General features: G+C 38.7%; 1 protein-coding gene across 1 annotated transcript; it reads right to left on the bottom strand.

Annotated features, from left to right (window-relative positions):
- Window positions 1-8,132: 8,132 nt before the first annotated feature.
- LOC138431341 (heat shock transcription factor, Y-linked-like) lies at window positions 8,133-11,102 on the bottom strand. Its single transcript, XM_069573402.1, has 2 exons — window positions 10,593-11,102; window positions 8,133-8,864 (listed from the first exon to the last, which is right to left on the bottom strand). The coding sequence occupies exons 1-2, from the start codon at window positions 11,100-11,102 to the stop codon at window positions 8,133-8,135; spliced, it is 1,242 nt and encodes a 413-aa protein (XP_069429503.1).
- Window positions 11,103-13,226: the final 2,124 nt, after the last annotated feature.

The following is a 13,226-nucleotide window of genomic DNA, read 5'->3' as shown; positions in this document are numbered from 1 at the left end:
AAAGCCTTCTTCAGTGATCAGTGCAAAGAAATAAAGGAAAAGAACAGAATGGGAAAGACTAGAGATCTCTTCAAGAAAATTAGAGATACCAAGGGAACATTTCATGCAAAGATGGGATCGATAAAGGACAGAAATAGTCTGGACATAACAGAGCAGAAGATATTAAGAAGTTGCAAAAATACACAGAAGAACTGTAGAAAAAAAGACCTTAATGACCCAGATAATCACGATGGTGTGATCACTCATCTAGAGCCAGACATCCTGTAATGTGAAGTCAAGTGGGCCTTAGAAAGCATCAATAAGAACAAAGCTAGTGGAGGTGATAAAACTCCAGTGGAGCTTTTTCTAATCCTGAAAGATGGTGCTGTGAAAGTACTGCACTCAATATGCCAGCAAAATTTGGAAAACTCAGCCATGGCCACAGGACTGGAAAAGGTCAATTTTCACTCCAATCCCAAAGAAAGGCAAGGCCAAAGATTGCTCAATCTACTGCACAATTGCACTCATCTCACACGATAGTAAAGTAATGCTCAAAACTCTCCAAGCTAGGCTTCAGCAATATGTGAACTATGAACTTCCTGATGTTCAAGCTGGTTTTAGAAAAGGCAGAGGAACCAGAGATCAAATTGCCAACATCCGCTGGATCGTGGAAAAAGCAAGAGAGTTCCAGAAAAACATGTCTTGCTGCTTTATTGACTATGGCAAAGCCTTTGACTGTGTGGATCACAATAAACTGTGGAAAATTCTGAAAGAGATGGGAATAGCAGACAATCTGACCTGCTTCTGGAGAAATCTGTATGCAGGTCAGGAAGCAACAGTTAGAACTGGACATGGAACAACAGACTGGTTTCAAATAGGAAAAGAAGTGCACTCTCCATTTTCATTTCTAATTTTATTAATTTGATTTTTCTCTCCTTGTTTCTTGATGAGTCTAGCTAATGGTTTGTCAATTTTATTTATCCTTTCAAAGAACCAGCTCTTGGCTTTGTTGATTTTTCCTATGGTCTCTTTTGTTTCTTTGGCATTTATTTCTGCCCTAATTTTTAAGATTTCTTTCCTTCTACTAACTACTCCCCATTTCTTCCTTTTCTAGTTGCATTATGTGTAGGGATAGGTTATTTATTTGACTTTTTTCTTGTTTCTTGAGGTATGCCTGTATTGCTATGAACTTTCCTCTTAGCACTGCTTTCATAGTGTCCCACAGGTTTGGGGCTGTTTTGTTTTCATTTTCATTAGTTTCTATGCATATTTTGATTTCTTTTTTTAAATTTCTTCTGCGATTTGTTGGTTATTCAGAAGTGTGTCGTTCAGCCTCCATATGTTGGAATTATTAATAGTTTTTTCTCCTGTAATTGAGATCTAATATTAATGCATTATGGTCAGAAAAGATGCTTGGAATGATTTCAATTTTTTTGAATTTATCAAGGTTAGATTTATGGCCCAGGATGTGCTCTATCCTGGAGAAGGTTCCATGAGCACTTGAGAAAAAGGTGAAATTCATTGTTTTGGGGTGAAATGTCCTATAGATACCAATTAGGTCTAACTGGTCTAATGTATCATTTAAAGTCTGCATTTCTTTGTTAAGTTTCTGTTTAGTTGATCTGTCCATAGGTGTGAGTGGAGTATTAAAGTCTCCTGCTATTATTATGTAATTGTTAATTTCCCCTTTCACACTTGTTAGAATTTGTCTTACATATTGCGGAGCTCCTATATTGGGTGCATATATAATTATAATTTCTGTATCTTCTTCTTGGATTGATCCTTTGATCATTATGCAGTGGCCTTCTTTGTCTCTTTTCACAGCCTTTGTTTTAGTCTATTTTATCAGAAAATGGAGAGATCACAACAGAAAACACAGAAATACAAAGGATCATAAGAGACAACTATCAGCAATTATATGCGAATAAAATGGACAAAGTGGAAGAAATGGACAAATTTTTAGAAGCATACAACTTGCCAAAACTGAACCAGGAAGAAATAGAAAATTTTAACAGACCCATCGCAAGCACGAAAATTGAAACTGTAATGAGAAATTTTCCAACAACAAAAGCCCAGGTCCAGACGGCTTCGCAGCTGTATTCTACCAAAAATTTCAATAAGAGCTAACACATGTCCTACTCAAGCTCTTCCAGAAAATTGCATAGGAAGGTAAACTTCCAAACTCATTCTATGAGGTCACCATCACCCTAATACCAAATCCTGACAAAGATACTACAAAAAAAGAAACCTACAGGCCAATATCACTGATGAATATAGATGCAAAAATCCTCAAAAAATTCTAGCAATCAGAAGCCAGCAACATATTAAAAAGATCATACACCATGACCAAGCGGGCTTTATCCCAGGTATTCAAGGATTCTTCAATATCCACAAATCAATCAATGTAATTCACCAAATCAACAGATTGAAAAATAAAAGTCATATGATGATCTCAATAGATGCAGAGAAGGCCTTTGAAAAAATTCAACATCCATTTATGATAAAAACTCTCCAGAAAGCAGGAATAGAGGGAACATACCTCAACATAATAAAAGCTATATATGACAAACCCACAGCAAACATTATCCTCAATGGTGATAAATTGAAAGCATTTCCCTAAAGCCAGGAACAAGACAAGGGGTCCCACTTTTACCACTACTATTCAACATAGTTCTGGAAGTTTTGGCCACAGCAATCAGAGCAGGAAAAGAAATCAAAGGAATCCAAATTGGAAAAGAAGAAATAAAACTCTCACTGTTTGAAGACGACATGATCTTCTACATAGAAAATCCTAAAGACTCCACCAGAAAATTACTAGAGCTAATCAATGAATATGGTAAGGTTGCAGGATATAAAATCAACACGCAGAAGTCTCTTGCATTCCTATACACTAATAATGAGAAAGTAGAAAAAAAAAATTAAGGAAACAATTCCATTCACCACTGCAACAAAAAGAATAAAATACTTAGGAATATATCTACCTAAAGAAACTAAAGACCTATATATAGAAAACTATAAAACACTGATGAAGGAAATCAAAGAGCACACAAATAGATGGAGAAATATACCATGTTCATGGATCGGAAGAATCAATATATTGAAAACGAGTATACTACCCAAGGCAATTTACAAATTCAATGCAACCCCTATTAAGCTACCAGCGATATTTTCCACAGAACTAGAACAAATAATTTCAAGATTTGTATGGAAATAAAAAAAAAAAAACTCGAATAGCCAAAGCAATCTTGAGAAAGAATGGAACTGGAGGAATCAACTTGTCTGACTTCAGGCTCTATTACAAAGCCACAGTCATCAAGACAGTATGGTACTGGCACAAAGACAGAAATATAGATCAATGGAACAAAATAGAAAGCCCAGAGATAAATCCACACACATATGGACACCTTATCTTTGACAAACGAGGCAAGAATATACAGTGGAGTAAAGACAATCTCTTTAACAAGTGGTGCTGGGAAAACTGGTCAACCACTTGTAAAAGAATGAAACTAGATCACTTACTAACACCACACACAAAAATAAACTCAAAATGGATTAAAGATCTAAATGTAAGATCAGAAACTATAAAACTCCTAGAGGAGAACATAGGCAAAACACTCTCCGACATAAATCACAGCAGGATCTTCTATGATCCACTTCCCAGAATTCTGGAAATAAAAGCAAAAATAAACAAATGGGATCTAATTAAAATTAAAAACTTCTGCACAACAAAGGAAAATATAAGCAAGGTGAAATGACGGACTTCTGAATGGGAAAAAATAGCAAACGAAGGAACTGACAAACAACAAATCTCAAAAATATACAAGAAACGTATGCATCTCAATTCCAGGAAAATAAATGACCCAATCAAAACATGGAACAAAGAACTAAATAGACGTTTCTCCAAAGATATACGGATGGCTAACAAACACATGAAAAGATGCCCAACATCACTCATTATTAGAGAAATGCAAATCAAAACCACAATGAGGTACCACTCACGCCAGTCAGAATGTCTGCGATCCAAAAATCTGCAAGCAATAAATGCTGGAGAGGTTGTGGAGAAAAGGGAACCCTCCTACACTGTTGGTGGGAATGCAAACTAGTACAGCCACTATGGAGAACAGTGTGGAGATTCCTTACAAAATTGCAAATAGAACTGCCTTATGACCCAGCAATCCTGCTGCTGGGTATACACACCAAGGAAACCAGAATTGGAAGAAACACATGTACCCCAATGTTCATCGCAGCACTGTTTATAATAGCCAGGACATGGAAACAACCTAGATGTCCATCAGCAGATGAATGGATAAGAATGCTGTAGTACATATACGCAATGGAGTATTATTCAGCCATTAAAAACAATACATTTGAATCAGTTCTGATGAGATGGATGAAACTGGAGCCGATTATACAGAGTGAAATAAGCCAGAAAGAAAAACACCAATGCAGTATTCTAACACAAATATATGGAATTTAGAAAGATGGCAATGATGACCCTGTATGCAAGACAGCAAAAAAACACAAATGCATATAGCAGACTTTTGGACTCAGAGGGAGAGGGAGAGGGTGGGATGATTTGGGAAAATGGCATTGAAACATGTATGCTATCTTGTAAGAATCGAATCTCCAGTCTATGTCTGATGCAGGATACAGCATGCTTGGGGATGGTGCACAGGGATGACCCAGAGAGATGTTATGGGAGGGAAGTGGGAGAGGGGGTTCATGTTTGGGAACGCATGTAAACCCGTGGTCGATTCATGTCAATGTTTGGCAAAACCAATACAGTATTGTAAAGTAAAACAAAGTAAAAATTAAAAATTAAAAAAAAAAAAAAAACTAAAAAAAAAAGAAGGAAGGAAAGAAGTGCTTCAAGGCTGTATATTTTCACCCTGCTTATTTAACCTCTATGCAGAGTACATCACAAGAAACACTGTACTGGAAGAAACACAGGCTGGAATCAAGACTGCTGAGAGAAATATCAATAACCTCAGATATGCAGATGATTCCACCCTTATGGCAGAAAGTGAAAAGGAACTAAAAAGCCTCTTGATGAAAGTGAAAGAGGATACTGAAAAAATTGGCTTTAAAGCTCAACTTTCAGAAAACAAAGGTCTTGGCATCCGGTCCCATCACTTCATGTGAAATAGATGGAGATATAGTGGAAACAGTGTCAGACTTTATTTTTGGGGGTTCTGAAATCACTGCAGATGGCGATTGCCAGCCATGAAATTAAGACACTTACTCCTTGGAAGAAATGTTATAACCAACATAGATATTATATTCAAAAGCAGAGACATTACTTTGCTGACTAAGGTCCGTCTAGTCAAGGCTATGGTTTTTCCTGAGGTCGTGTATGTATGTGAGAGTTGGACTGTGAAGAAGGCTGAGTGCCAAAGAATTATGCTTTTCAACTGTGGTGTTGGAGAAGACTCCTGAAATTTCCTTGGACTGAAAAAAGATACAACCAGTCCATTCTGAAGGAAATCAGCCCTGGGATTTCCTTGGAAGGAATGATGCTTAAGCTGAAGCTCCAGTACTTTGGCCACCTCATGAAAAGAGTTGACTCATTGGAAAATACTGTGATGCTGGGAGGGATTGTGGGCAAGAGCAGAAGGGAACGTCAGAGGATGAGATGGCTGGATGGCATCACTGACTCGATGGACGTTAGTCTGAGTGAACTCCAGGAGTTGGTGATGGACAGGGAGGCTGGCATGCTGCAGTTCAGAGCTCGCAAAGCGTCAGACGTGACTGAGTGACTGAACTGAACTGAACTGAACTGAACTGAAAGTTAGCTGGTCTCAAAAAGAGCTGAGAAGAGTAGTGAAGCTAAACGAAAAGAGAAAGTGGAAAACGATACACACTTGGATGCAGAGTCCTAAGGAATACTAAAAAGAGACAAACCTTCCACAGTTATCAAAGCCAATAAACAAAGGAAATAAATAGAATTGTATCCTTACTGATTTCGTCAAGAAAATCAGAGATTCCAAGGGAAAATTTCATACACAGGTGGACACAATAAAGGACAGAAATGGCACGGACATAACAGAAGTAGAAGCTATTAAGAGGAGGTGGGAAGAATAAACAATGAACTATGCCCAAAGGATCTTCATGACCCAGTGAAGGATGATGGTATGATCATTCACCTAGCGCTGGACGTCCTGCAATACAAAGTCTAGGGGACTTAGGAAGCATACTTACCAACAAAGCTCGAGGAGGTGATGGAATTCAGTTGAGATATTTCAAATTCTGAAAGAAGATGCTCCGAGTGTGCTGCCCTCCATATGCCAGCAAATTTGGGAGACTCAGCTATAGCCAGAAGACTAAAAATGATCAGTTTTCATGCCAAACACAAAGAAAGGCAATCCAAAGAATGTCCACACAACTGCTTAATTGCACACATCTCACACAGTCGCGAAGGCAATGGCAACCCACCCCAGTATTCTTGCCTGGAAAATCCCATGGATGGAGGAGCCTGGTAGGCTTCAGTCCATGGGGTCATGAAGAGTCAGACACGACTGAGCGACTTCACTTTTTCTTTTCACTTTCATGCATTGGAGAAGGAAATGGCAACCCACTCCAGTGTTCTTGGCTGGAGAATCCCAGGGACAGCAGAGCCTGGTGGGCTGCTGTCTACGGGGTCCCACAGAGTTGGGCACGACTGACGAGACTTAGCAGCAGCAACAGCACAGAGTTGCAAAGAACTGCTCAAAATTCCCCAAGCCAAGTTTCAACAGAATGTGAACCATGAGTTTCCAGATGTTCAAGCTGGATTTACAAAGGGCAGGGGAATCAGAGGTTAAATTGTCAACACCTATTGTGTCCTCCAAAAAGCAAGAGAACTCCAGGAAAGCATCTACTCCTATTTGCCTATGCAAAAGATTTTGATTGACACAACAAAATGACAGAGAAAAATCACATCAAAACGTGAAATATTCTTCAAAACACGGGAATACATGCCTCCCTAGAAATCGTACATCCATGTAAATATAATAAATATTTATCAACTGGGAAAATTTTCTCAGTAAATAGCAAAGGTGAATTATGATAATAGTGCAGGATATAGAATGTTGCTGAGTAATGTGTAGAGCATTTGATTGGGTTATTACATTTCTTTATTGATAATTCAGTAAGCACTTAAAATGTGTCATTGGCAGGCTCTGTTTCAGCTGATGTGAAAGATACATTAAAGACCTGATATCTGTGCTCTCCTTCATGGGAGGGCAACCAGAAGTTCCTTCCAATCCAAAGAAAGTGTTGAGACAAAGTTGTGAGAAGGGGCTTAACATGATTGAAAATATTGAGTGACTGTAGCTTCAGAAGCACAGTATAAGAGAAAGATAATGAAATTACTAAGGAAAACAGATATCATGTTGTTCAAGAACTTTTTAACCACGCTGATGTGCTGCAGTCACCACCAGGAATTTATTCTGTCTCTGTGGCAACCGATAAGCAATGTCTAAATACGCATTTTGAATTATAGGGTGGAATCTTGGTGTCAGGAAATAAAGAGGGTCCTTAAGGACAGCAGACCAAAATGACCCTATAGAATACCACTTGTAAAGTACATATCTTGTGCTGACCATGGGCCAGTCACTCATTATGTCATGTTATCTTTGTTATCACAGTGATGGCATAATTGTGATCAAGATTTTAAACATGCTGCAATATCTATACTTTCAAGGACAGAATGAATTTCTATAATGAAAGCAATCGCTGTCTAACATTTTAAGACTCTACCAGTAACTAATAGAATGTAATGTGTGAATGCACCAAAGTTCATACTGTGTATTTTCATTTTTCTAACTTTATTTGCATCTCTTCCTTCACCCATACCATCCTAATTTAGCACCCCTTCATTTCATCAGGGATGGTTTCAGAAATCACTTTACACCCATTACCTCTTTTCGCTTTGTTCTCATTTTCTTGCTTATGAATATTATATCAGGTGTCATTTACCTAGGATGCATAACGAATGTTTTCTTGAACTGATGAGTTTATAAAACCATGCATTAAAATAGCCAACCATTGAACTAAAGCCTCATTTTACTCTTCCTTGTTTGAAAATAAAAAATGAAACTATGAAGATGAACATGGAAATTTATTGTTCAAATACAAGAATTGTAGATAATTGTTGACATCTCCGAATGGAAATTTCAGTCTCCTTTAGGCTCCATAATCTGACACGTATTTGATAGGTCAGTTTTAATTAGGATGGTTTTCACATATTGATGATTGTTGATGAGTTTACTCGGAAGAGAGGAGGCGGATGTGTAAGTGATTGTTGGCACTGAGAACCATGAGTTGCCTCTCTCTTGCAGGTTAAGAAAAGGACTGTCATGGGCTGACACATCGCTATGCCTATCTGGAAATTTAGAAGGTTCCACCATAAGTCCAGAATAACTGCTCTGTAATGGAGATTCGATGTGGTTCCGATAAGTAGATGTAGTTGTATTAGCAAAGTCCTCAACGTGGCTGTTTACTTGAGTGTAGTTGCTCTGTGAGTGCCAATTAAAAATGCTCAACTTTTGTAAAACTTCAGGTTGATCTACCACAATCTGGTCTGTGTGTCTAACTGATATTGCTGATGGGGTAGGTAAGTCACATGGAGATAGGGCACTTGTATTAGCGACTATCTGGCTGGTATGAGGCTTTTGTATGAAAGGCACACTTAAACTTATAGAGGCTGGAAATGCACTCTCTCCACTCATTTCTGGAAGAAATTCAGAGTTATGATCATCTTTTTTGACACTTGCTTTAGCATGCTTCTTGTTACCTTGAACTAATGAAGATATTGGAGACACATTGTTAATTCCAACTCTTCTTTGAATTCTTACTAAAAGTTGGGGATGGCCTCTTTTGAAATTTGGATTATAGTAGGTCTGTAACTAAAATCAAAGAATTAAATTATTTAGTTTCTTTATAAACCAAGGTAAAACTGACAAACAAAGCTACGTATAAAAACGTATTCCTTTAATGGAACCAATTAAATAACATCAAATCAAATACCTCTGTTGGTAGTTTTAACAGGTAACATGTTAGAAAGAATATGCTCAACTAAAAGTATGTTGTATTGCTGGGAGCCAGTGTGAGGAATCCCGCCCGTGACAAGGTCATGAGGAAGGAAGCTGACATATGCAAGGCATGCTCAGACTTCAGGGACCCCTCTGGAAATTCCTAAGCATGCACCCCAACAAAAATCTGCTGGCTTTTGTGCTCTGCTTTTCCACTCTTCTGACATTTTCTGGAAAAAGTCAATTCAGGGCTTTAGTCTTCTGCATTTGAAAGAGTGTTTCAATCCAAATACCCCTCTGATGGCTTTCTAGCCTGCCTGGCAAGACTCATACAGCTGTGCGTGTGATTGTTTGAGGCCTCCTGACCGCAGGAGGCACAGGAAGCTTAACACATCCTAGGAATGTAGGAGCTTCCGAGGAGTCAAAATCTTTAGAATAGGACTGATTAAAGGTTTCATTTGTGGAGTCAATATTTGCTGCCAAATTTTCACATCCTTTAGTTGTAGATATAGTTAGAAAAACAAGTAGTAGACCTTGTGTTAGCAACATTAGATCTTTGAGTTAAGTACCTTCTTTGTTGTGTCCCACTGCACCTTTGTTCTATAGAGATGTAACTTTAATGTTAATGCTTTAAGGAGATGTAGATTAAAGAAAAACACTTCAGGGGAAACAAGATTAACATTCATTAAGGAAGAGAGCCAAAAGGTGTTAACAAGCCTCTTGGCCAGAAGATAATGTAAATCACCTGAGACCTCTTGTATACCAAATGATGTATAGAAAGAGCCTGAGCTGCGAACGCTACATAATCTTGTGTTACCCATTGATCTCTGTGTTTTATCAAAAGTATAAAAGGCCTTCTGAACAATAAAGGATGGGGCCAGCTTCTGGGGCCGGGGGCCAGCTTCTTGGACCAGCTTCTCTAACTAGTCTCCCAGCCTGGTTTCTTGGGATTCTGGCTCCCCCCGTGTCTCTCTCTCTCTTTCTTCCTCTCTCTCTTTCCCTCTCTCTGCTCTTTACTTTAACTTCAGGCTGAATCTCCACCTGGGGCGCAGAGGCTCGCCAGGTCTACTTACTTGCCCCGGCTGTTAAGACCCGCGAGATAGGGAGCTTAAGGTGAGGCACCCTTAGATATTCAAATGGGTGCCAGTGGCCGAACGTAGATGGTGCAAATTCCTTGTCTGGAATTTTATTGGCCTTCCGCGTAAACCAAGCTATTCAGCCCTCTTCCTCCACTTAATCTTCTTACTACACTATAGTTTCTTAATCTAATCTTTCATTAATAAATAAACAAGTCTTTCCACGCCGACGCCGTCCACCCTTCGAATTCCCTGGATCCACCGGGGCTGGACCCCGGCATTGTATATATACAGTAAATACAACTTTAAGTAGCTTCAGAACTTCTGTCTGGTTTCAAGTTGCTAGGAAAGTTTGTTAACATCCAATATTTTAACCTCCAGCTGTTTTCAACTTCAAAAAAAGAAAAACATTTCAACAATTTGTTATCTCAAGTTTAAATTCTGATTTAGCTACATATATGAACATGCTTTCTAGGTCACATGATTTAATCTGACATATTGGCAATAAGTGAAAATTTTGGAATACCTTACTCAAAAGAGAGATGTTGTTTTCTTCTTCCAGAAAGGCAGGTAGTGAAGCCGATCTTTGAACAGTTTGCCGCTTTTTATGAAATCCATAAAGGTTAAGCTGTCGAATTAAACTTTTCATACTCTTGGTTTCAAATATTCTGAAAGGATCCTTTCTTTCCAAGACTTCTTTCTTAAAGAGTTCTTCATTGATCACTATACATGTGCCTGTGTCATCCCACCAAATAGACACAAACTGATCACTTTCAACTATATTCCAAAGTTTTTGTGGAAATGTGAGTGAAAGAAAACCATTCCCATCATCTGTTTCAGAGACAGAATATGTGTAGTGTGGCCTTTTGATCACAAGATCCTCAGACAAAGCCTGAAAAGCATATTCTTCAATCATAGATCTCAAAACTGAGTCCTCAGTTGTATAATCATACAAAGAAGATCTAATGGAGGTTTCTGAACAAGTGGGTTCATCTTTAGGAGGCCCATCTTGAATTTCTGAAGAAATATGTGCCATCTCAGAGAAACCTTTCTTCAGATAATTTTCTCATTTGTCTGGTTTTACACACTGCAACTTCAAATGATGTTTGCCTGGCCTGCAGAGAGAAACTCTCTAGACTATCACAGAGGTCCTCCCGGTCAAAAAGCTGTGACATCACAAAATCACTGGTCTCCTAGCAATCAAAAGTTTGTTGTGACATCACAAAGTCACTGGTCTCCTAGCAATTGCAGGGTAATGTCCAACCAGTGTTTACTTCAGCATCAACTTAAAATACAGACTGCTGAGAGAAATAGTAACCAAAACCATGAAGCATGCAAAATCTCATTACTAAAGATTTGTTGTTGTTGTTGTGTTTGGGATGGCCTTTCTCTTTCTGGCAGTTTGTGGTTCCTCTTTATTGCGGAGGTTCCTCCCTGTGGGTGGGGTTGGACAAGTGGCTTGTCAAGTTTCCTGGTTAGGGAAGCTTGTGTCAGTGTTCTGGTGAGTGGAGATGCATCGCTTCTCTCTGGAGTGCAATGAAGTGTCCAGTAGTGAGTTTTGAGATGTCTATGGGTTGGCTGTTTGGGCAGCCTGTTTATTGAAGCTCTGGTCTATGTTCCTGTGTTGCTGGTGAATTTGCGTGGTATGTCTTGCTCTGGAACTTATTGGCTCATGGGTGGTGCTTGGTTTCAATGTAGGTATGGAGGTTTTTGGATGATTTCTTTAAAAAAAAATATTTATTTTAATTGGAGGACAATTAGTTTACATTATTGTATTTGTTTTGCCATACATTAACATATATCTGCCACAGGTATACATGTGTTCCCTTTCGTGAACCCCTTCCCTTCTCCCAACCCCTGCCATCCCTCCAGGTCATCCCAGTGCACCAGCCCCAAGCATCCAGTATCATGCATTGAACCTGGGCTGGTGACTCATTTCATATATGATATTATACATGTTTCAATGCCATGCTCCCAAGTCATCCCACCCTCTCACTCTCCCACAGAGTCCAAAAGAATGTTCTAGACACCTGTGTCTCTTTTGCTGTCTCGCATACAGGGTTATTGAAAAATCACATCAATAAACCTACTTTATTTCTGAAATACAAGTGATTTATCATCCTTCTATACACACATTCTTAATATTCAGTAGTGTTACCCTCACAAACTTGGTCTACTTGCTTCTGTGCAAAAAAATTTATGAACTGACTGGGTTTCAGTGAGGGAAACAAACAAACAAAAAAAAGTGCTTATTGTAGTACCGAACAAGGTGTTTTAGCAGCTGGTGCTTCAAAGATGCAAATCTCCAAATACTTTCAAGGGAAATATTTTAATGACTGAGCGAGGGCGGAACATGGGGTCTGTGATCAATATTGGGACATTCTACTAATGGCCTATTACTGAGGATATTGGGAGTCCACATCATCGACCATCTAGTTCCAACTATGTACTTAAATTTCAGCCTGATTTGGGCTTTAGCATCTCTGAAACTGTTCACAGGATATTGCTCGGAATGTTATCAATGACCCTTGCTGCTGCTGCTGCTAATTTGCTTCAGTCGTGTCCAACTCTGTGTGACCCCAGAGATGGCAGGCCACCAGGCTCCCCCGTTCCTGGGATTCTCCAGGCAAGAACACTGGGGTGGGTTGCCATTTCCTTCTCCATTATGGCCCTTGAGGAGGGATTAAAGACCCTTGAATTTGCTTAATGGCTACATCATAATTATTCTCTATTGCTTGATTATTTTCCTTAGTTTCTGTCCTTTCTAGGTTCTCTGATTGAAATTACTTTTGAACATGAGGAGGTCAAAAATCTCCTACCTCTCTCTCTCGATTTCCATGCTTTTCAATCTTAAGAAGGGACTGCTTAGTACAAGAAAGGAAAAACAGTCTTGGACTTAGAGCTTGATCATAAATGTGAAAAAAAAAAATCTCAGTTCAGGTTTAGTTTCTTTTTCAGGTTTCCCAGCTCTTGGAGTGATTGAGTTAGCAACAACTTTGGCTCTTTCCTGTTGAGATGGAACATGGAATAATTCTAAAATCTAAGCTTGGTATCAATAGTTTATGTTATAAAAACATATCTCTCTATTTTGTATGTGAGATATCTGTATCTTGTCATTAAACTGGACAAACATTTGAAAATTGGTATATATTTACTAAAA

This window comes from Ovis canadensis, chromosome Y (genome assembly GCF_042477335.2).
Source record: "Ovis canadensis isolate MfBH-ARS-UI-01 breed Bighorn chromosome Y, ARS-UI_OviCan_v2, whole genome shotgun sequence".
NCBI lineage: Eukaryota > Metazoa > Chordata > Mammalia > Artiodactyla > Bovidae > Ovis > Ovis canadensis.
The sequence above is the reverse complement of the archived record's forward strand: the minus strand, read 5'-3'. Positions and strand labels throughout refer to the sequence as shown.